Source organism: Arachis duranensis, chromosome 7 (genome assembly GCF_000817695.3).
Source record: "Arachis duranensis cultivar V14167 chromosome 7, aradu.V14167.gnm2.J7QH, whole genome shotgun sequence".
In the NCBI taxonomy this organism is placed as follows: Eukaryota; Viridiplantae; Streptophyta; class Magnoliopsida; order Fabales; family Fabaceae; genus Arachis; species Arachis duranensis.
In genome coordinates this window covers 3,947,860-3,969,133 of record NC_029778.3, presented here as the reverse complement: position 1 = coordinate 3,969,133, position 21,274 = coordinate 3,947,860, and the positions used below count along the sequence as shown (strand labels likewise).

The 21,274-nt window shown below is 33.0% G+C and overlaps 5 protein-coding genes across 9 annotated transcripts; 2 read left to right on the top strand and 3 right to left on the bottom strand.

The window, feature by feature from the left end:
* Positions 1-61: 61 nt before the first annotated feature.
* LOC107496492 (uncharacterized) lies at positions 62-3,937 on the bottom strand. 3 transcript variants are annotated; one of them, XM_052251943.1, is made up of 9 exons: positions 3,658-3,937; positions 3,221-3,256; positions 2,508-3,121; positions 2,179-2,367; positions 1,942-2,033; positions 1,665-1,724; positions 1,492-1,561; positions 772-975; positions 62-606 (listed from the first exon to the last, which is right to left on the bottom strand). In XM_052251943.1, the coding sequence occupies exons 3-9, from the start codon at positions 3,093-3,095 to the stop codon at positions 199-201; spliced, it is 1,611 nt and encodes a 536-aa protein (XP_052107903.1). In that variant the 5' UTR covers positions 3,096-3,121; positions 3,221-3,256; positions 3,658-3,937; the 3' UTR covers positions 62-198. The 3 variants fall into 3 exon arrangements, with proteins under 3 accessions (XP_052107903.1, XP_015973245.3, XP_015973246.3); XM_016117759.3 differs by having other exon boundaries at positions 2,508-3,256; XM_016117760.3 differs by having other exon boundaries at positions 2,508-3,251.
* Positions 3,938-4,568: 631 nt separating this feature from the next.
* LOC127740477 (repetitive proline-rich cell wall protein 1-like) lies at positions 4,569-4,880 on the bottom strand. The gene has a single exon (XM_052251447.1). The coding sequence runs from the start codon at positions 4,878-4,880 to the stop codon at positions 4,569-4,571; it is 312 nt and encodes a 103-aa protein (XP_052107407.1).
* Positions 4,881-10,904: 6,024 nt separating this feature from the next.
* Positions 10,905-11,662, top strand: LOC110273877 (AT-hook motif nuclear-localized protein 16; the record flags this gene model as incomplete). Its single annotated transcript, XM_021127177.2, has 1 exon — positions 10,905-11,662. A coding segment is annotated over one exon (756 nt), but the record flags the coding sequence as incomplete, so codon positions are not given.
* A 192-nt stretch (positions 11,663-11,854) lies between these two features.
* On the bottom strand, positions 11,855-13,882 carry LOC107496441 (pentatricopeptide repeat-containing protein At2g42920, chloroplastic). The gene has a single exon (XM_016117692.3). It carries the CDS (start codon positions 13,810-13,812, stop codon positions 12,205-12,207), a length of 1,608 nt encoding a protein of 535 aa, XP_015973178.1. The 5' UTR covers positions 13,813-13,882; the 3' UTR covers positions 11,855-12,204.
* A 2,996-nt stretch (positions 13,883-16,878) lies between these two features.
* LOC107496440 (major pollen allergen Ole e 10) lies at positions 16,879-20,430 on the top strand. 3 transcript variants are annotated; one of them, XM_021127175.2, is made up of 5 exons: positions 16,879-17,021; positions 17,218-17,347; positions 18,121-18,618; positions 19,935-19,965; positions 20,052-20,429. In XM_021127175.2, the coding sequence occupies exons 2-5, from the start codon at positions 17,287-17,289 to the stop codon at positions 20,212-20,214; spliced, it is 753 nt and encodes a 250-aa protein (XP_020982834.1). In that variant the 5' UTR covers positions 16,879-17,021; positions 17,218-17,286; the 3' UTR covers positions 20,215-20,429. The 3 variants fall into 3 exon arrangements, with proteins under 3 accessions (XP_020982834.1, XP_015973176.1, XP_052108142.1); XM_016117690.3 differs by having other exon boundaries at positions 16,901-17,347; XM_052252182.1 differs by lacking the exons at positions 16,879-17,021; positions 17,218-17,347 and adding an exon at positions 17,870-17,984 and having other exon boundaries at positions 20,052-20,430.
* The last annotated feature ends 844 nt before the right edge of the window (positions 20,431-21,274 follow it).

Genomic DNA, 21,274 nt, shown 5'->3' with positions numbered 1-21,274 from the left:
ACAAAACAGGACAAAGTATAAGTACTAGGTACAAAAGTTATTCTGCAAATTGAACCCCAGATTTTAGGAGACAAATCAATTTTTAGATTCAACTTCAAGAGAATTCATTTTTACATTAGATCAACCTTTTTATTAGAGAATAATCACAATGATACACAAAAAATCTAAAGATCTTCTACCATACAAAAGTACAAATATCTATAAATTGAAAAACCTTGAGAAAACAGAGCGATTATTTGCACCACTTGGTGCTCCCCTAACTTCTGCAGTTGGTGGAACATCCATACGAGGACCTGTTTTTCGCACTTGAGCATGAGTTTCTGCTTCATGTTGAAACATCCTGACCAGCTCTTCAAGCTCCAGCTTTCTCACTGCAACATTTTCTTGCATTATGGGTTTCTTCAAACCGAGATAAACCAATCCAATTCCAATAAGTATAGCTCCCAACACAAACAAGACGGCAGAGAATAGGCCAAACGCATAAGGAGCTCCTTCGGCTCCAGGTATTCCGTCAACGTTTATACCAAATAGTCCGGTGATGATGGAAAGAACAAGGCCACAACCCCCAAATATTCCAAGGTTATGTGTAACCGTGAGGCTTTTATCCTAAAATAAGTAGCAAGAGTGTAAGACTATGCAAAGATACCCTTACTATTAGAGACTAATTTCTTGTTAGGAACAAATTTTGAGGTATTATGCATAATTGAATAAAACATTAACGAATCATAAATATATTGATATAGTTCAGTAATCTGTTATGATTTCGGAAACCTGCAACCATGCACGGACTGTGCTTTGCAGGACATCTTGTATGGTGAACAACCGTCCTCGAACTGCTTCTTGCTCCTCAATCATTTGCCTAGTACTCTTTCTTACTCCTTCCAGCAAGGCTCTTGTTGTATTCCCTCTCAACTGTTGAAGAAGTTCAAAAACAATTTCCTCTCGCGCGTGGAGCGACCATTTCACTCTTATAACCTGCTAGGCCATACAACGAACATAGATAAATGTATAAATTTCTATGTACACAAGTTACACATATATTACTTGTGTTCATAGTAGACTGCCATTTGAAATGAGTAGAGATTAGAGAAATCCATCAGATTTCTGCAGAATTTCCTATATGCCTGACAAAATATATAGATATTTGAAAAGAGAAGCCGATAGAAAAATGGACTAGTTAGTTTTTGCATACATTTGTTTACTCCTTCCTTCCATGTTCAAATAAGGTAAACATGAACACTAGTATTTCAGAAGGATTTGACTGATATAGAACATATAAGCTAAGTTACCAAAGCACCATAATCATGTCATTATTAATTAACCAAAAAAAGTTTAAAAAACACTACACTCTGGCCAATTAAAGTTAGAGAAGTTATACGAATGAAATTCTCCAACATAATCAGCAACAATATAATTCCCAAAACAATGTTATAATTTATAACTGATTTTCTACAAATAAAGTACAGTATATGTCATTCTGCATAGTTTTACCTGGGTCGATAATCTTCTAATTTCCTGGTTCAATATTATTGTGAATAGATGTAAATCCTCATGGTTTCTCCTGTCAAGAACCAAAAAAATTATTGTATAATGCATCGGAAAAGGTAGATCAGCCACTGAAGTAAAACGTTTTATGTATAATGATCTAAAGAAAATGCAATCACCTATTCATAAACATCAACTCAACTTCATCTGCAGCCCCAAAGATGTGTTTACGCCACAACCTATGACATCCAATGGAGAAACTCAATGTTTTTAAATGAACATCAAAGTATTAGAATCATGACCATTCTACACTAAACAAAATAAAAGTTATTGTCTGAAAGCAACACCTTTTGATCCATAATTCGGCTGTATTCAAGATTTCATTTATCTCTTACACAAAGGTCATAAACAGAATTAAAAGGCAAAGAAACATAGATTATTGGAAATAATATTAACCTATCGTCCCATCGTGCAAGATGGCAAGCTAAGTGCGCTACAACTTCATGAATGGTGCGCGGAATGTTAGCACCTCCAGCAGCCAGCAGCTCCTGCATGAATTGCAGCATTGGAGATTTAAGTACTTAGTTTAAGACAACTTTAGATAAAATCATATAAACAATTAAAGAAGTATGCCTTAGGCAAAACTACTGTCAGATTACTTGGTGGGATAAAGGCTCAAGTCACTTGACAAACCTGAACTTCAAGAATGCCTAATACATTTATGTTTGATGCAGAACCCTTTACATGCATGGCTGTAACTAAAAAGTTTTGCGCCTGCCATGATCGTAGTACAACAGGTATGTCATCTTCCTCTGCTAAAGGATCACCAGCTGACTGCCCCAGAAGTTCAAATAGCAGACCGCCAGCGACTCGGACTGGAACCTGTCAAAATAAGCATTTTAGACTGATTTCATTTGAACACTAATCCTAGGAAATGGCGAAAAGAAAAACAATAGGATACAATGCAGGACACAAGGAAACGTATTCGAAAAAGATAATAGCAAATTCCACTAGTTCATTACCTCATATAAAAGGTGCTTCATTCGTTCACTTATTAATCTACTTTCATCTTTCAAAGCTATGCTAATAGCAGGATGTAACCAATGAGAATTACCCAACCATGTAACAACAAATGGATGGCTTGCATCCAAATGACACCACCATGTTGGACCAACAGGCCTTTCCCAGTAAGGAGTTGCAACATCAGCAACAGCAACATCAATCTCATCATCTGTGAAATCAAGCAGCTGTGAGGCCCAACCATCATCAGTTCGCACTGCCTGCACAAGTTCGGAGATCCTAGACCAACCAATTGGCCTCCAGTAACTTCTAGGAAGACCCTCTTTGCCAATGAATTGATGAGGTGATTGGTGATAATCATCTAAACCATCATCAAGACCCCCAGTTCCAGATTGATCTAGCAAAGTTGGGGGTGAATCAACACAGCCATTCCTACTAAACTTTCTTCCTTCAAATCTTTTCTTTGCCACATCTCTAACTCCCTTGATGAACTCAAAGGCACAGATTAGTCCATCAGTCCAAAGTTCCCCTACTGATACCAAGTTGTCCCCTGAGGGAGATTGGAGTTTCTGATTCCACTGCTTCTTCATTTCACAATGTTCATCAACTACTGAACCTGGATAATGTTCATTCACAACGTTCATTACACACTCAAGTAGAGGAACTTGAGCCTCAACTACCATTGATTTGAGGGGAGAGAGTCTCAAACTCTCACCTACTTAACAGCCATGATCATCAATTCATCACTACTCTGCATTATCACACCAAACGAACACTCTCAAAAATTGAGCATAACAATCCATAATTCATAGTAGTAGGAAACCTAAGATACTAAACAAAACCAAAAACAAAATCAAAATCAAAATCTAACGGCAAGAAGCTTCTTAAAAAGATCATTTAAAAAAAAAGAATTATCTTTTTACCCTTTTATTAAAAGAAAAAATATGTGGAGAGGAAAAGAAATGGTAAACACAGAACATATGCAAATGGCGTATAAGGTATGATTAATCATTTTAAGTTACAGAAGAAGAAGTTGAGGATACTATCGACAATTCACACCAAACACAACAGAACAAAACGAAAAGCAGTTATCGTAATCATATATGTAAGAAGAAGAAGAAGAAGAAGAAGAAGAAGAAGACAGAGGAGAACCGCTAGGAACTACGGTGGCGCGCACGTGGTGAATGGTGACACACTGAAGAAGCTTAGCAGATTCTCATGCACATTTTTCGAACAAAATGAAACCTTTTTCATATAGTTTGGGTTTCTCTCAATTTAACATTTGCTACTATCAAAATCTTATAATATAGTAGGAAAATTGAAAATTTCAATCTTCAAAGGTTAATTTGCAGAATTTTCTAAAATTTAGGAGGATAAAGCGTATATTTTGAACATCAAAGAGTAAAGTACAAATTTTTCAGTGAGGACTTGTAGTTGTAGGAATATAAGATTTTTTCATTTTTATGAATCTTTTTAACAAAGGAATCTTTACATTAGCAGTATTATTAGTAGGAAGGAGTCAAAGTGAAAGTGAAGGGAAAATTCCCAAAATAGAAAATTTTGTTTTTATGAAGTATGAATTTCACAATCTTAATTTAAAGATGATTAGATTTTTTATTTTTTTATTTTATTAATTTTTTTCATTTTAAGTAAATGTTTTGAACTTATATTTATTATTGAATATTTTTTATTAAACTATTTTTTTTACTTTAATCCATGACAACAATAAAAAAATTTGGTGGTCCACAAATTCAATCCAATAGAATACATAAATTCAATTATAATTTTAGTTTTTATTAATAAAGCAACAATAATATTTTTTTTAATATTATGGATTACACAAACACACAACACATATAATGGATGCTCATAACATCATATACAAAAGGAATGAAATGAAATTAAACTACTCAATGCATAAGGAACACTCCTTATATATGTAGATATGAATAATAAAGTTGTGAACCAACAAGATAGTAAAGAAACGAAGCATATGTCTTATTTAAAGCATACGATAACTAATAACATGCCTCGTTTAAATTTGCACATATATGTGCTTTTCCTTAGTCATGTTGTGGAGGGTACTTGCCATGAGGAGGCTTGTCATGGTGGTATGGTGGCTTGTTGTAAACCAGCGGCTTGTGCACGGGTGGGTTATAAACCGGTAGTTTGTGCACGGGTGGCTTATAAACCGGTAGCTTATAGACCGAAGGTTTGTAAACCGCAGGCTTGTAAACCGGTGATTTTTCAATTGGGTGCTTGTATTTAGGAGGCTCATCATGCTTATAAAGGGGTTTGTAATAATCTGCAAACCCTTGGGGAGTGAGGATTAGGGCAACAAAGAGGATCGCTATTAACAAAGATAAGGGAGCCATCTTGTTAACTAGTAACTTAGTTTTTGTGTGTGTTGGATTAAATTTGTGGGTTAGAATGGGTTAAAGTGGAAGAGTAGTTTTTTTTGTGTGACTAAATAGAAAAGAAAGAAAAAAAAATAAAAAAATAGAGACAAAGCCAAATTAATTGGCTAGATTCATATCTAAATCTATTAGATGTTGAAGTTCACTCCATGATTGACTCCAATTCGAGTGAGTGTCTGCGCCAGAAGCAACTGCTTTAGCCATAGCAACACTATTTGCATTTTTCTGAATTAAAAGAATAGAGCCTCTCTAATTTCAATTCATAACCTCGTGTATATGCTTTGCCAAATTCTATTCCAAAATATCTTTACCAATCATTCTTTGTTTACCAAAAAAAGAGTTTTTAAATAGTATATTTCATAAATAACTTCACGAAATCTACTCTCCCAAACAAAAAGTAAACCTCTCCAAATTACATAAAAAGAAGATACCATTTTCAGTCACATTAATTAAGAAAGAATCCAAGACTGAAAAAGAATAACGGTGACATATACCTTTCTCCTTTATTCATGCTTGAGGCTTTTAGGTATGTCTCTATATGGTTTTCTAGGATTTCCAGGCCTTTTATTTAACTTTATAAGCCAATTACTCCTTTTCTGAAATTAAAAGATAAAAAATAGATATTTATTCTATAATGGTAGCATGATTTCTTACTTAATTACTAAAATCTTAATTGAAATAAAAACTTAGACGAACAAAGAACAATGAAGAACATAATACCTGCTTCTTCTTGTTTCTTTTTTTTGTTTTGAGTATTATCATTGTACAAAAAATTTAGAAAAGAAATTAAGAATTATTTAAAAAGTATTATTTTTATTATTCATATTTTTTACCTGTGATTACAAAATTTTTACCAATATATAAACAAGAATACCCTAAGAATACGCTAAAAATACGCTCGTTATGAAATAATATCCTAATGAATTACATTGATTTTTTTCTAATCCTCTTTAATATTTTCCTAATTTTGTTCCTTAATTATGATATATTCTAATACTGAGCTGGTTGATTAGGTTTAATAATTTCTTCTACAATTTTAAAATATTACAAACTTAACTACAGTAACATCAACACACAATGAACAATAAGGTGTTGAGAGTTAATCAAACAAAAGAATCAACTTTTTTTCATTTTTTCACATTTACTCTTAGATTGTTCATGAGTTTCTGCAATTTTTACACATTTACAAACTCAATCAGTAGCGTTATCAAGAAAACTATCTTGTTCATTGCAATTGCAGAAAGAAGAGAGAGACCTTACTCCATTACATGCAGTTGCAGTGAAAGTCCAGAGAAATGAATTTTGGCCCACTTTTTCTCTCTCTACAAAAACAAACAGATTCAACGACCATTTTCTTTCTTTTGACTTGGTTTCTTTTTATTCCTTTACTAATTGCTATTTATACATGTAGTTAGTAAGCGCTCAATTTGATACTCCCAACTTGTACGGAGTTTCAATGCTCCAAAAATAAAATACAATATAAAAGTATATGTTTGGAGTTTTAAAGTTCTATAATTGAGAGATATTATTAAGAGTACGTATTCTTTTAAATTGTTCTGCTAGAATTTTTTAGTGTTCTGTTAGAATTTTTTAACGGAATTCTTACTGCCATCAAGATTAAATTGTCAACGTCAATTAAATCTAAATACAAGTCTACATAATCTGTATGGCTGAGACAACGAGGGATGAAGATCGGACCGAGGAAGACAACCGGAAAGGACGTAGAAATGTGATTCTACTGGAAGAGGCAGACATATCAAAAAGTATTAACGCTTGCTCCAATAGTCTCTATGGCAGACTCTTTGCTTCCAAAACCTTCTCAGTTAGAACCATGGGGAATGCTTTAAAGGCTATATGGGAAAACCAAGAAAGATTTAGCATGAGTGACAAAGGGGATAATTCCTTTCAATTCTATTTTAATAAAGAAGTGGATGTCTTGCGTGTTAAACGTGGTTCTCCATGGCTATTCAAAGATTATGTGCTCCATGTCAAGAGATGGAAGGAAGATCAGAACTGTGATAAAGAGATTATTTCCAATTTTTCAGTTTGGGTTCAATTTTGGGGTTTGCCAGAATCGTTTAAAACCCTCGAAGTTGGACGTAAATTGGGAGAGAAACTGGGTACAGTGTTGGAGGTAGGTAAATTTCATATGCGAGACAGAGAAACTAGAATTGTGAAGACCAAAACCAATATTGATGCTGACAGGCAAGTGAGAGATCAGTTAATAGTGGCAGAACCTAATAAAAAGGAGGTAGAAGTGGCACTGCGCCATGAGAGACTTGAAAAGTTCTATACCTATTGCACAAAATTAGGGCACGAGGTGAAAAACTGCCATGATCTACTGAAGGACACAGAGAGTGATATGGTAAAAGAGGATGACATTGGCGAATGGGTTAAAACCAGCCAAGTGGGAACTCGAATCTACTCAGAAGGAGAAAGAACATTCAACAACTCAACCCAAAATCAGAATAAGGCCACTCAACGTAAGAAAAAACCTGTCTTAAACTGCTTATTGGAAGAATTTGTAAGAATGTCAATGCAAGAAGGGAAACAAAGTGTGAAACCACAAGACACTGGTAACAGGGCAGCACCTGAGTCACCTCAATCAGCCAATTCTAGAACAAAATGCATGGAGGCCAATTCTAGAACAAAATGCATGGAGGTTATCATAGCTGGTCAGTCCAATACCAAGGAGGATGAAGAGCAGCTTATGCAATTCGCTATTGGGTAGTGTTTCACTACAGAGAAAGGTAGAAAGTGGAAAAGGTTAGCAAGACAAGGTACTGCAGAGTCAGATACTAAAAGTGAACCCAAAAGAAGGTTGATGAGTGGTATAGCTGAAGGATCTACAAAGAAAGCAAGAACAGATGATGAAAATGCAGTTGAACAGATGGTAGAGGGTGCCAGCCTACAAATGGCACCCAAGGCGCCATGAGAACTGTAGTTTAGAATTGTCGGGATTTGGGGAGACCCTTGACAATTCACACCTTAAAAGGGATCTATAAATCCCACTCCCCCGAGATTGTGTTTATAAGTGAAACAAAGAACCAATCTCGGCAGGTGGAAGCAAAACTTCGGGTATGCAGCTACAAAAGTTGGCATATTGTTAACCCGGCAGGAGTGACAGGAGGACTTGTGCTAGCTTGGAAGGACAGCATCAGTGTTCAAATTATTAGTAGTGGAGAATTTTTTGTGGCAGCCGAAATTAAGGACGTCGGAAGCAATGAGGTATGGGCGTTCATTGGTGTCCATTTGAGTTGTTCGAAACAAATTTGATCCTTACAGTTTGAGGAGTTTACAATAACGAGCCAATACCTGGAAGAAAAAGTGGTAATAGCAGGCGATTTTAATGCTATAACAAGTCAAGTGGAAAAGTAGGGTGGAGGCAAAAAATCAGCAACCACCATTGCAATATTCACTAATTTTATTGACAGTAACGAATTAGTAGATATTGGAATGGTGGGGTGCCCTTTCACGTGGACAAATCGAAGATAAGGAGATGATTTGGTGAAGGAGAGGCCTGGCCGCTATTTAGTTGGGATGAAATGAAAGTTGAAGTTTCCGAATGCAGTGGTGCACAGGCTCACAGAGTCAGGCTCGGATCATGCTCCAATTTTGATGGAAACCGAACCTCAATCCTAGCATAGTAAATGGCGGTTTAAATACCAGGAACGTTGGTGTGGAGAAGAGGATGTCAAGAGAATTGTCAGTGAAGTGTGGAGAATGGAAGTTGTACGCTCGGCTATGTTCTCTTTGGTCCAAAAGTTGAAAGTTTGTAGACATAGACTAATTCAATGGCAGAAAACTCACAAAGCAAACTCCCAGAAAGAAATTGAGGACCTTCAAGCTAAACTAGAGGAGTTGCGGGTGGCTGAAATCAATGGGGGAGAGGAGGTTATCAGTTTGGAGGAGAAGTTGGAGCTGGCATATTTGAAAGAAGAGAGCTATTGGCGAAAAAAATCTAGAGTCAAGTGGCTAAAAGAAGGAGATCAGAACACTAGATTCTTTCACCAGAAATTTCAATCAAGCATGCGAAGGAACAAAATTTGGAGATTAGTGGGGAGGGACAATGAGATTGCATCGAAATCGGAGGATATTGCAAAGGTAGTTGAAGACTACTTTTGCGATATTTTTACTTCTTCTTGTTCGGCTGATCCGAATCCATACTTAGAGGATTTAGAGCCTAAGGTTACAGCTTCCATGAATCGTAGGCTCCAAAGACCAGTAACTATGGACGAGGTCAAAAGAGCTACATTTAGTATTCATGCTCAAAGTGCTCCTGGTGATGACGGTTTACAGCTAAGTTTTTTCATTTTTTCTGGGATATAGTTGGAGGTGACATTTTTAAGGCAGTGAGAAGTTTCTTTTACAATGGCAGAATTCTGAAAAGTTTCAATCATACTCAAATTTGTTTGATTCCAAAGGTGCCAGATACTAGTGACATAGCTCAGGTACGACCAATCAGTTTGTTTTCAGTTATGTATAAAATTATTTTACAAGGTATTATGAATAAAATTATAAGCCCAAATCAAAGTGAGTTTCTCAAAAGTAGACTCATTTCAGATAATATTCTAATTACCCACGAATGAATTTTTGGCGCGCTTTTTCTCTCTCTACGAAAATAAACAAACAGATTCAACTACTATTTTCCTTCTATGGTTTCAATTTTGATTTTTGACTTGGCTTCTCTTGACTCCTTTGCTAATTACTATTTATACAAGTAATTAACTAACTTAATCCCTTTTCACTTTTCAATCACTTAATTAACGACCACTTTTTTTTATTATTATTTTTCATTAAACGAGTCTCTTAGTCTTATTATTAAATATTTAAAACATATCTGAATAAAGATATTAGAGAAGCAAATGACTATTAACAATCAAATATTTTGGGTCAAACACGTCTTTTAAAAAAATTTACAGCTATATTTTATTTATTTTTGTAAACATTATAAATAGAATATGGTTGGCTATAAATATATTTTACATTAGATAAATATGTATTTTATTTCAATTTACATTTTATAATAAGTAACACTATCAGTTACTATTTTCATTTGTTATTTTTATTTTTTTAATGACTTGTAGTTATTTAAAAGTTGTTGGTATTCAATTTAAAAAGAATGAAGTTTGGTTAAAGTATAAAACATCTTGTAACTTATGATCTGTCCACTTAGATAAACTAATTTTGTTTTAAATTTAGAAACATACAACCAACTTGAGTTTGATCGAATAGTTAGCACATTCATTTAATCAAAAAGTGTTAAAGGTTCAAATCTTGTCTAGGATCCAATCTTCATATTCTTGATGGTATCTACTGTTTTAAACAGTCTCTATTTTCTTATCATGAGGTAGGATTATTGTATCTGGAAGGTGAATTACAGTATTATTATTACCATTTAGATGCATCAGGATTAATTCAATTGTAGATGCACTAAACAGAGAAATCACCAAGATTTTTCATTTTGGAATTTTATTGCAATATTTCCATTAGAACAAGAGCAATACAATTCTTTTGACATGCAGGAACATTCTCATATTAAGAACATATATGTGCAAATTCTATGCTAAATATAAAGCATTCTTATATGGTGAAAAATGTGGTAGTTGGCTAATATTGTGCACAAGGTTAGTAAAATAAAGCCAAACAATTTTAATTATTATATTATGGCATGAGATATCTGTTGGGGAAGGCAATTGAGATGAGGCAAAAAGTTAGTAGGAGTTAGGCATAGAGTGATGAAAAAAACAAACATTTGTTTTATGAGGTTGGTGTTACTTAACTCCATCCTAATACACAATCATTCTTTTGGGGTCCTATAAAATTTTAATGTCATAAAGCAACTACTTAAGCTTCAATGTAGCATAAGAGAGCGATTTGCTCTTCTTACTCACTTCACATTTTGCCAACAAAATCTCAAAGACATTCTTAATGTTTGGTGAAATGGATAGAAAGCAAGAACAAGAAAAAGGTAACCTGAATAATAATAATAATAACAATAATAATAATAATAATAATAATAAGTCTGGCATTGATGTTACTCTAATATCTGCCACCACCAAAGTTCCAAAAGCAGTTTCACCGGTTTCCTCTGCTGCTGAGGGGGAAGCCTTAAGGCGGCCGCGTGGCAGGCCTGCCGGCTCCAAGAACAAGCCGAAGCCACCAATAATTGTGACAAGGGACAGTGCTAATGCACTCAAAGCTCATGCTATGGAAGTAAGCTCTGGCTGTGATGTGAATGAGAGCTTGTTGAACTTTGCAAGGAGGAAGCAGAGAGGCCTCTGCATACTAAGTGGAACTGGCTGTGTGACAAATGTAACTCTGCGCCAACCGGCTTCATCCGGCGCCATTGTGACTCTTCACGGCCGATTCGAGATCCTCTCATTGCTGGGGTCAATCCTTCCCCCACCAGCACCACCAGGAATCACTGGCCTCACCATTTACTTGGCTGGTGCTCAGGGGCAAGTTGTAGGAGGTGCTGTTGTTGGTGCCTTGATTGCTTCAGGACCTGTTGTGATCATGGCTGCATCATTCATGCATGCTACCTTCGATCGCCTGCCATTGGAAGATGAAGAACTCACGGCTGCAATGCAGAATCAGCATTACCAAAACGGACGCACCACGCATCATCTCGATATCTCAGACTTGTATGCAATGCCACAGAACCTTCTCACCAATGGAACAATGGCACCAGAGATATATTCTTGGGCACCAGGGAGGAACTTGTCAAAAAGCTGAGACTTAGTATACTATTACTCAGTAATTGTCTCATATCCAAACAATATACACTATGGCTAAACAATATGATATGCTTAATTCTGTTGTATTATTAATTGTTTCAACAAATCAATGAGTTCTATGATTTGAATACATTAGAGTCTAAAGACTATTCTATATTTCACTATTTCAGTTCATACATGCATGCAGCACAGAAGCAAAATATGCATGCAGCTTAGAAGCTAAGGGCCTTCACTATCCAAATGTTACTAGAATGAGTAAAATATAGAGCATTAATTGAATTATGAGAAACTACAAAGAAATAAAGTTGCATAAGCCTTGTGGTAAATGGTAATCACTTGATCTAAAAAAACATTCACAAGATGACATGTACACTTTCCTTTTTCTTAAATTTGGACACTGTCATGCTGTTATTTAACACTATTGAGTATTGAGAATCAAATATGGATTTTTATCTTATTGGAATAATTCATTATATTGAAGCCAATTCCTCTATATACAAAATTGGATTTTAAGTTCCATGAGTTCATAACTTCAGAGATACTCAATCTTCAGGTGTAAAACTTGAGTCATTAAGTAAGTAGTAAATTTCTTGAGTTTTAGGATGCAACCTCCCTCCAGCTAGAAATTCATGAACTTCTCCATCTAGTTCAATTGAACTACAACCTGGTTCTTTCTCGGTCAACCTCTTCATCAAAAGCCTGTGCTCAATTGCCTCTTCAAACTGTTTTGACGCAGCCTGAACATTAGACATAAGTACATAACCACTTGCATCACTCGGGTTCAACTTGCAAACTCTTTCTGCAGCCCGTTTCGCCATCTCTACATTCCCATGCTTCGCACAAGATGAGAGTAGAGATCCCCAGATAATAGCATCTGGTTCTATAGGCATATCTCTTATCAGTTCTTCTGCCTCTTCTAGCAATGCCGCTTGGCCTAACACTTCAACCATGCAAGTGTAGTGTTTTATTGAAGGTTCAATCTCATACTCATTCATCATTTGTGCAAAGTAGTCCTTTGCTCTATCAGTTGCTCCTAAATATTTACAAGCAGTTAGAACACCAATGAAACTGACACTATCTGGCTTTAGACTTGAACATTTAAGCTTAGAGAAGTACTGAATTGCTTCTCTCTCGTGTCCATTCATGGCTAAGCCTATTATAATTGAGTTCCAGCTTGATAACCCTCTTGTGGATGATGCATCAAACACTTCAATAGCATTTTCAATAGATCCACACTTGCAATACATGTCAATTATTGCCGTAGTGACAATAAGATTAAACTCGAAACCACTCTTTTTTATGTAATTATGAACCCATTTTCCATGTTCAAGAGCTCCTAAGTGAGCACAAGCATTCAACAAGCTCACCATTGTGAATTCACTGGTCTCAACATCTTCTTCTTGCATCTCGCGAAAAAGCTCCAACGCCTCCATAAGCTTCCCATTCCTAACATAACCACTGATCATGGAATTCCAAGTAACTGGGGTTCTTTCAGGCATTGCATCAAACATCCTCCTAGACTCATCAATTTCCCCATATTTTGCAAGCCCCATAATCATTGAGTTCCAAGCAACAACATCAAGTTCAACTTTCTTATCAAACACTCTTCTAGCCTCTCTCAACAAGCCACTATTAGCATACATATATATGATAGTATTACAAATGAACTCATCATCTTCAAGACCCAATTTCACAACCCTCCCATGAAGCTGAGCACCACCATGGACATCACCAAGTTGAGCAAAAGCCTTGAAAACAGAAGGATAAGTCAAGCTTTGCGGCTGAACATAATCATCATCAGAACACAACATGTCAATAAAAATTGATACAGCAAGATGTGGGGTTGAGCTTCTAGAGAAGCACCTTATGATGGTGTTCCAAGAATAGAGAGTTGGTTTAGGCATTCTGGTGAACACCATGTGTGCATAGTTGGTGTCACCATGTGGGGAAGCACAAAAGGTGAGGACTTTGCTGGCAGCAATGGGGTCAAGAACAAGACCAGTTTTGATCATGTGAGCATGGAGCTTTTTGAGGTCTTTCATGGTGGAACAGTGGTTTTGGAGCATGGTTAGGCATGGATGGTCAGAGATGAACTTGGATATGGATGGTGATGATGATGGAGCAAGTACACAACAACAAACACTTGCCATTGCCTTGTGTTTGTGTGGTCCTATGTCATATGTGGGAAGAACAGAACAGGGCTTAGGAATTGAAACAGAATCAGTGAAGTAGATTAGGTATCTATCTATACATACATGTTACTGAGTGGATAAAGCATGTGATAAAAATATAAACTCTTCTGTTAATTCTTATTTTCTTAGAATTTGTGTATGATTGAAAGGACCATCTATATGTAATCATATATAAATATACAATTATGTTACATATATACAAAAAATTAATTATTAAATTTGACTNGTATGTAAATAATATTTTTATAAATATATAATTGTACAAATAATAGGTTTTATATAATAATGTAGTTAGTGATGACTGATGAATGTATATTATTGTGTCCAACTTTCCTCTTATGTATTTTCCCATTTTTTTTTATTTCAATGCACAAATAACGGCCAACAAACAACAACAATAACAATAACAAGGATTCATTATTTCACTAGGTAAAAGCAGCTATATATATTAAATAATTTTATTATATATTATCAAATATCATCTTTATAATAAGATCATTGACATATATATTTTTTAATTATGTAATATATGGTATTCTTAAGTCTTTTTATATTTTTTGTCATTTATCTATTTTTTATCTAATTTATTTTCTTAGTTAGATATTCTGTAGATTTTTTTATATATCTAAATTATCTAAGACGAAATTTTACTATACTATTCCTATGACTAACTGAACAAAAACTAAACTTTCTATTTTTCTCATGAAAGTCGACTTAAGAAACTATTATAGTATTATTACGACTCTAAGAGTTTGATAGGCATAAAATAGTAAAAAATGATTTACAGTTAATTATATGTGAAGTTAATAATTGAAAGTCGTTAGATAACAATTTAGTTAAATTATTTAACAATTTTTAATTATCAATTTTATATATATATAATTAACTGTGGATGAGTTTTTATTACAAAAATATGATGTTAATTAACTTTCTATAATAAATCCAGAAGTCACCTCTTATTAGTTATTACTATCATCATTGTTATTAGTTTGGCTGTGCTGTCATCTTTTTCTCGTTTGCTTGATAATGTGAACTCATAAATGATTCAATTTATTTATTTATATATAACTTCATGAAATGTCTGTGAGGGCTCCTTTAAGTAACACTATGATTATAGGCATTAGAATTATCAATATGACCCAGGCACCATGAATTTGTCACGTGAACATAAACCTTATGACAAGATTAAATGTAGAATCTCAGTATTATTCTATGAATAATTGTGATATTTTGAAACCTGTGGATATAATTAAGAAACACATACTATATGATTAGCATTATTTTATAATAATATATGTATAATATCTATTTTTTAAGACCAAAATTATGGCACTCTACATTGTGATATTATTGACACTAATATCAAATGCACAATTATTTATATTTAATTTTTGCCAGTACGATTTTTCTGTTGGTCCTTCCAAACAGATTCACACGTGACTAACTGAAATTATTTGTCTTCACATACAGATTATTTAATTAGGACTGTCTCTTTATAATCAATGTTCATTGTGGCACAGATTTTTAATTTATTTGTTTCTGAATGTGGGTCTATTTACACATAAAGTAAAAATATGTCACATCCCACAAACTTTGTTTTCATAATTATTTTTGCATTGTGTCGCATCGAAATAATATGTGCAATTATTTTACAAATTTGATTAAATTAATTAAAGTAGCCAGAGTATTAATTACTTTCGTTTATATCAATTTCTTATGGTCAAATTGCATTATTTAATGTACCCATTTTCTTTTACATTTATTTTAAAAATTCATTTCATCTTCTAAGATTCATACATATATAAACCTTTTTTTCTGGACAAGAATAACTTTATAGTTTATACATATGCATTAAAATGGAGGATTTGTTAATTAAATAATAGTTTAATCAGTTAATTTATTATTTGGAACAATATTTTTGTTGTATTTTCAATCTAACATGTCAAGAATTATATGTAAATTTATCACTGTTACATATACAAACTGAAATTTAAATTTATGATACTTATTTAAATTCTAATAATTTTTTTTTTTTGTGTGATTAAACTCTAACAATTATTTAAGTGAATGAGTAAGTTATTCAATCGACTAAATTGATTTTTTTTTTCCTTCGTCAAGGACCAAATTGGTTGTTTAAAAAGTGTGTTTATTAATTAAGAAGTGTAATTGGGCCCTTGAATCTTGATTATATTATACCCTATGATCTAAAGTGAAGACATTAGGATATAAATTATAGAGCTTTCGGAGGTAAACTCTGGGCCATTGAACTAAAGTTTGTTTCACCCAACAACTCAAATCAATTTGGTTTCTAACTAAATGTTGATGATGACTAGGTCCACCCACATGAACTGCTATAATTCTATGCTAATAATGTGAAATTGGTTAATGCAGTAGCTAGTTTAATTTATTAATAGAAAAGATTAGGTTTGAGCTTTAAAATTGAAAAAAAAAAAACAGTGTTTGTTAAATATTTTTCTTAATATTTTTTTGTTTTTCACGGTATCTTTCAATTTATCAAGTCAAAAATTAATCTATCACGGATCGAAGTTTTATTTAAGAGTTTGTTGCTGGCCGATGAATTGTTACATGCACAAAACGATATTCAAACTCCCGACACTTGCTTAAGCAGATTAATGAACTAACCACTAAACTAATCCAACTTATTCTCATTCTTAACATTTGATTACTAAATTTTTAGTAATAAAATTTGGAAGTCATAATTTATAGTCACATTTACTAATAATGGCAAGTTGTAGTTCTTGTTCTATGGATGACATGATCCAAGTTCACTAGGGAATGAAATAATCTATTATGTGTTAACATCTAATCTCTTATTTTCTACCCTTTAAATTATAAATTATTAAGTGACTTATAAACACCAACTTTGTTTATATGTCAGTGTCAAGTAAAAAAGAATATTCATATATATTTTTTTCCCTTGCTGTCTAAGCATAACTATATAGCCATATAGAGAAAGAGACACAGAAAAATATAATATCATATCCTAGGGGAAGCATGTGCCATTTAGTACACAGATTCCAGAACATTTTCATGGCTATGAGTCTTATAATATAATAATGTGTATGGTTCTAAAAAGGAAGAAGAAGAAGAGAAGAAGTGTTGCAGAACAGTGAATAGAGAGAAGAAAAGAGAAAAAGGCAGAAAATGTACACATCAGCAGCCATCATTACAATCATCACACCAAAACCAAATTCTTCTTCAATTCCTTTCACTTTGTTTTTCTTTTCAACCCTTCTTCCCTCCTTTTTCCTCCTTCTCTTCTATCTATCTATCTATCTATATTTATACCTTCTTTGCTTCTCTAGTTAATGATATCTTCTTTTCTCTTTCATTGATTCATAGGAAGAACAAGTGTATATATACATATATATAAGTGGTGAAGTACCAAGTTGAAGAAGTAAAAGATTAATCATGGAAAGATGTGTAAACTACTATGTAATGTTTCTTCTACTGAGTCAGTTCCTATGTTCAGGTAATTTTCCTTCTTCTTCTTTTTTTTTCTTTTTCCTTTTATTTATTTAGCTTCTTCAGTTCAGTTCAGTTCTGTTCTGTTCTGTTCTGACATTTGTTGCTTAAATTTGAAGATACTGTTTGTTTTTTTTCTTAATCCTCACTTCTGTTTCCTTCTTTTTTTTGGTTTAATGTATTCAGTTGCTTTCCTTTGCATACTTTATCTTTTGAATATATTCTCTGCTCTCTCTTTGACTGATTGGTTTTATTTTAAGTTTTTTTGAAACAACAAATTGCTTTGTCCTTCTTTGTTATTTTGTGTTCTTTCTAATTGGAATTTAGTTAACTAACTAAGCACCTTTTTCTCTTCTTGTTTAGTTCAAAATGTTGTCTCTTCTATTGCTCAGTTAATCATTACTTTTACTATGCCTTGTTTGGATGATTGATCAGTTCCTTAAAGCAATCATAGAACAAATTTCCACAACAGAAATTTGAACAAGGTTCTTTTCTTGCTCATGTTTTCTAAGGTTTCATTCATAAGGTTGTAACTTGTAACAACACCTTTCTATGGTTCCACCAATTCTTGAAAAGATACAATAACAAGGGGCCCCAACCCAACTACTTTGACTCATTACATATATATGCCCTCTCTTCATAGGGTACCCTACTTACTTATCTTCATTTAAAACTAATTAGTAATCTTCATTATAAAAAAAATACATAATGATTAATAATTAGTAATATCTTGAGATTCATATGCTTTACCTCAATGGTGATTTCAATTTTGAACCACAGGTTGTTCATATAGGACAATGAAGGAAGAAAGTAGACATGTGAATGTACTATTAAACGATGCTCAAATTTTCACCACACAAAAAGATATCACCACTCCAATTGCAACAATTCCAAACTTGGTTCCAACCACACCAACTTTTTCAACATCTCCATTCATAAACCCTAATTCAAACCCTGATAGTACTAGTGTTTCTCCAGCATCAACAATCCCAATTACTACTCCACCTACCACAGTGAATTCATCACCAGTTTCTTCAGGTGCAAGCTGGTGCATTGCAAGCCCTAGTGCCTCACAAACTTCATTGCAAGTTGCATTGGACTATGCTTGTGGCTATGGTGGTGATGATTGCTCAGCAATTCAACCTGGTGGAATATGTTACATTCCAAATACTATTCAACAACATGCTTCTTATGCATTCAATAAGTATTATCTCAAGAATCCTGTTCCTAATAGCTGCAATTTTGGTGGAGCTGCTCTCATTACTAACACTAATCCAAGTAAGCCTCTTCTTAATCTTACAATCATGCTCAATCTCAATGCATTAATTCAGGGGCAAAACTAGATAAAATATTAAAGGGGCCAAAAATATTTACACAATAAAATAAGATTAAAATAAAATTTTAAAGAAAGACTAAATTAAAATTTACATATAATTTACATGTAAAAAATTAAAATTAGGGGGATGATTGCCCCCTTTCTTTATAGGTAGCTTCGCCCCTACATTAATTCACAATCATGCTTTCATTTTAGACCAAACTAGTATATATTTGATAGGCACAAATAGATGCAATTTATGGGATTGTTATAAGAATCGGACCGAACTAGTTAGTTCAATCGGTTTAACTAGAAATTAGCTACCAAACAAGTCTAGTTGAAGAAAAGATTAGTTGACTATGGTTAAAAAATAAAAAAAATCTGATAAAAAATTAGTTCATCGATCAAATCGATTCAATTTTTAACTATTAATCAATTTAAAATTATAAAATATAAGTTTTTTAAAAGTATATATTATTTTATTATAATCGATTTAACTCCAGTTAAAACTCTTATAAACTCTTAAACTTTTGAATTTCTAATTCTCTAGTTCAATAATAAATGATTAAATGTATTAAATTTAAAGTCACAAATATTATAAAAAGATTTGAAATTTTATGGTCTCATTATTAAATTTTTTTCTCCATTGTAAAATTTAAAGTATTATTTGTTTTTAATCAAGATATATATAGAAAAAAATAGTAAAGGATCCCGGAAATCTAGCACTACTCTTATCTATGGATGATTCTTGGGTTTTAATTTTGACTAACCACCACCAAAGTCATGTGCAATTAGGTGGGTCATGGGATCAAATTCTGAACAGAGTATAGAAAAAAGAAATTTGTACTGAATTTTTTTATCATAAGCTTTTGACTAAGAATGGCTTGTGGTCTTGTGGGATGTGGATACATAGGAGATACAAATTAAAGTGCCAAATGAATGATGCAAAAAAGTCAAACTTTTTTTTTCTTTCTACCTTTTAGGAAGCTGCTTCTCAAAAAGCTACTTCATTTCAAAATTGTTTTGTCAATTTGTCACTGGTATCTAGAAGTATTTTTGTTCATCATTTTAATTTTTTCATTATACAAAAATGACCAAATTGAATACTACGTATAAATGAGACATAAGAAAAAAGTAACATATGAATAAAAAAGTGTTGTATTGTATGTATCACATTTATTGGAATTATTTTGTTCAAATAATCATTCTATTTTATTTATTTATTTAATTTTTTATTTTAAGACAATTTAATTAATTAATGTACTTACCTGTTTTTCAGGCACTACTACATGTCAGTATCCATCAACAAGGTGAACCACGTTTGCCAATATACCTACTTTTTTTTCCCTTAAAAAATAGAATAATTTGGGGTCTAAAATTGAAATTGAAATTGCAGTACTAGTTCATCAGTATTGAACACCACAAATTCAATCGGTGCAAATGTGTTTGGTTCAGTTCCAGTGCCTACAAACCCTTCTCCCTCTGCAGCTGCTGACACATCACATAGCTATGCTAAAATTTGTGTCACACTTTGGATGAGTATTTTTATTTTAATATAGCTGTCCTGTATTCTATGCTAATATATCATTTATTTATTATTAGATAGGATATGAGTTTTATTTATAAAATTTTTGCCCCTTGCTACAACAAGACCATTCATAGGACATACATGGTAGATACACTGTAGAAAAATAAATTGTATGATGGACATTCATAGAGATTTAAAGTTATACAGTATATATGTTTTCCCTTTAACGTCTTTGTATTGTTAGAATAATAGTATTTGTGTTAGGCTGCATTAGTCTCTATCATTACATATCCCTAAACCAGAGTAGTGATTAAATATATGGTTATGATTAAATATATGTATACAACTTAGTAGACAAAATAACTATATACATCTTCATAATACACTTACAAGAGGGATCATCCTCATTTTTATTATTTTGGAGAGCCAAGCTATGTTTCTGGAATGAAGTTGCAGCCTCTTCCCTTTTCTCTAATACACAAGATTGCATAAGTTTGCTTACCTCCAGAAGTTGGAGTTCATCAGATGCCTGTCTCAATGAATCTAACACAATCTTGTAATTGTCAAAGACTGAAAGAATATAAATCAGCTTTTGGTATTAAAATGGTTAAAAAAATGAGTGAAGTACCAACTCGGTCCTGTCTATTTTCAATAATGACAACGCGACCACTCAAAATAAAATCGATCTACTTCTGTTCTCTCATTCCGCCACATAACGCGGTTTCTGTAGATATTTTTCATCAATTCTGAACGAAAAATGCTGAAGTGTCAAGTTTAGAAATGGACAGGAATCTAATTATCTCTAAATTTAAATTAGTTAAGAATTTATTTATAAATTATTTTTAAATATAATTTTTAAATACATAAATAATAAATATTAAAATTTAGTTAATACATTAATAATAATAATCCTATGATATACATATGGTAGGCTTAGAACTGCGTTTCCGGATTTAAAGTAGAAAACAGACTGGCATAATGTAGTCAATCATTTAGGTTGTTTCAATATCTCACATAAAAAATATACACAATAAAAAAAATATATCATAAGCTAGTAAAAATTGAAGAATATAAAAGATAGGCTTTTTTTT

Coding starts and splice junctions, on each gene's coding strand:
- LOC107496492 (XM_016117759.3), bottom strand. CDS start 3,188: ATGGTAGTTGAGGCTCAAGTTCCTCTACTTGAGTGTGTAATGAACGTT. Junction 1,562..1,664: donor GAGTTGATGTTTATGAATAG/GTGATTGCATTT, acceptor GGTTCTTGACAG/GAGAAACCATGAGGATTTAC. Junction 607..771: donor CAGTCCGTGCATGGTTGCAG/GTTTCCGAAATC, acceptor TACTTATTTTAG/GATAAAAGCCTCACGGTTAC.
- LOC127740477 (XM_052251447.1), bottom strand. CDS start 4,880: ATGGCTCCCTTATCTTTGTTAATAGCGATCCTCTTTGTTGCCCTAATC.
- LOC107496441 (XM_016117692.3), bottom strand. CDS start 13,812: ATGGCAAGTGTTTGTTGTTGTGTACTTGCTCCATCATCATCACCATCC.
- LOC107496440 (XM_021127175.2), top strand. CDS start 17,287: ATGGAAAGATGTGTAAACTACTATGTAATGTTTCTTCTACTGAGTCAG. Junction 17,348..18,120: donor GAGTCAGTTCCTATGTTCAG/GTAATTTTCCTT, acceptor TTTGAACCACAG/GTTGTTCATATAGGACAATG. Junction 18,619..19,934: donor CATTACTAACACTAATCCAA/GTAAGCCTCTTC, acceptor CCTGTTTTTCAG/GCACTACTACATGTCAGTAT.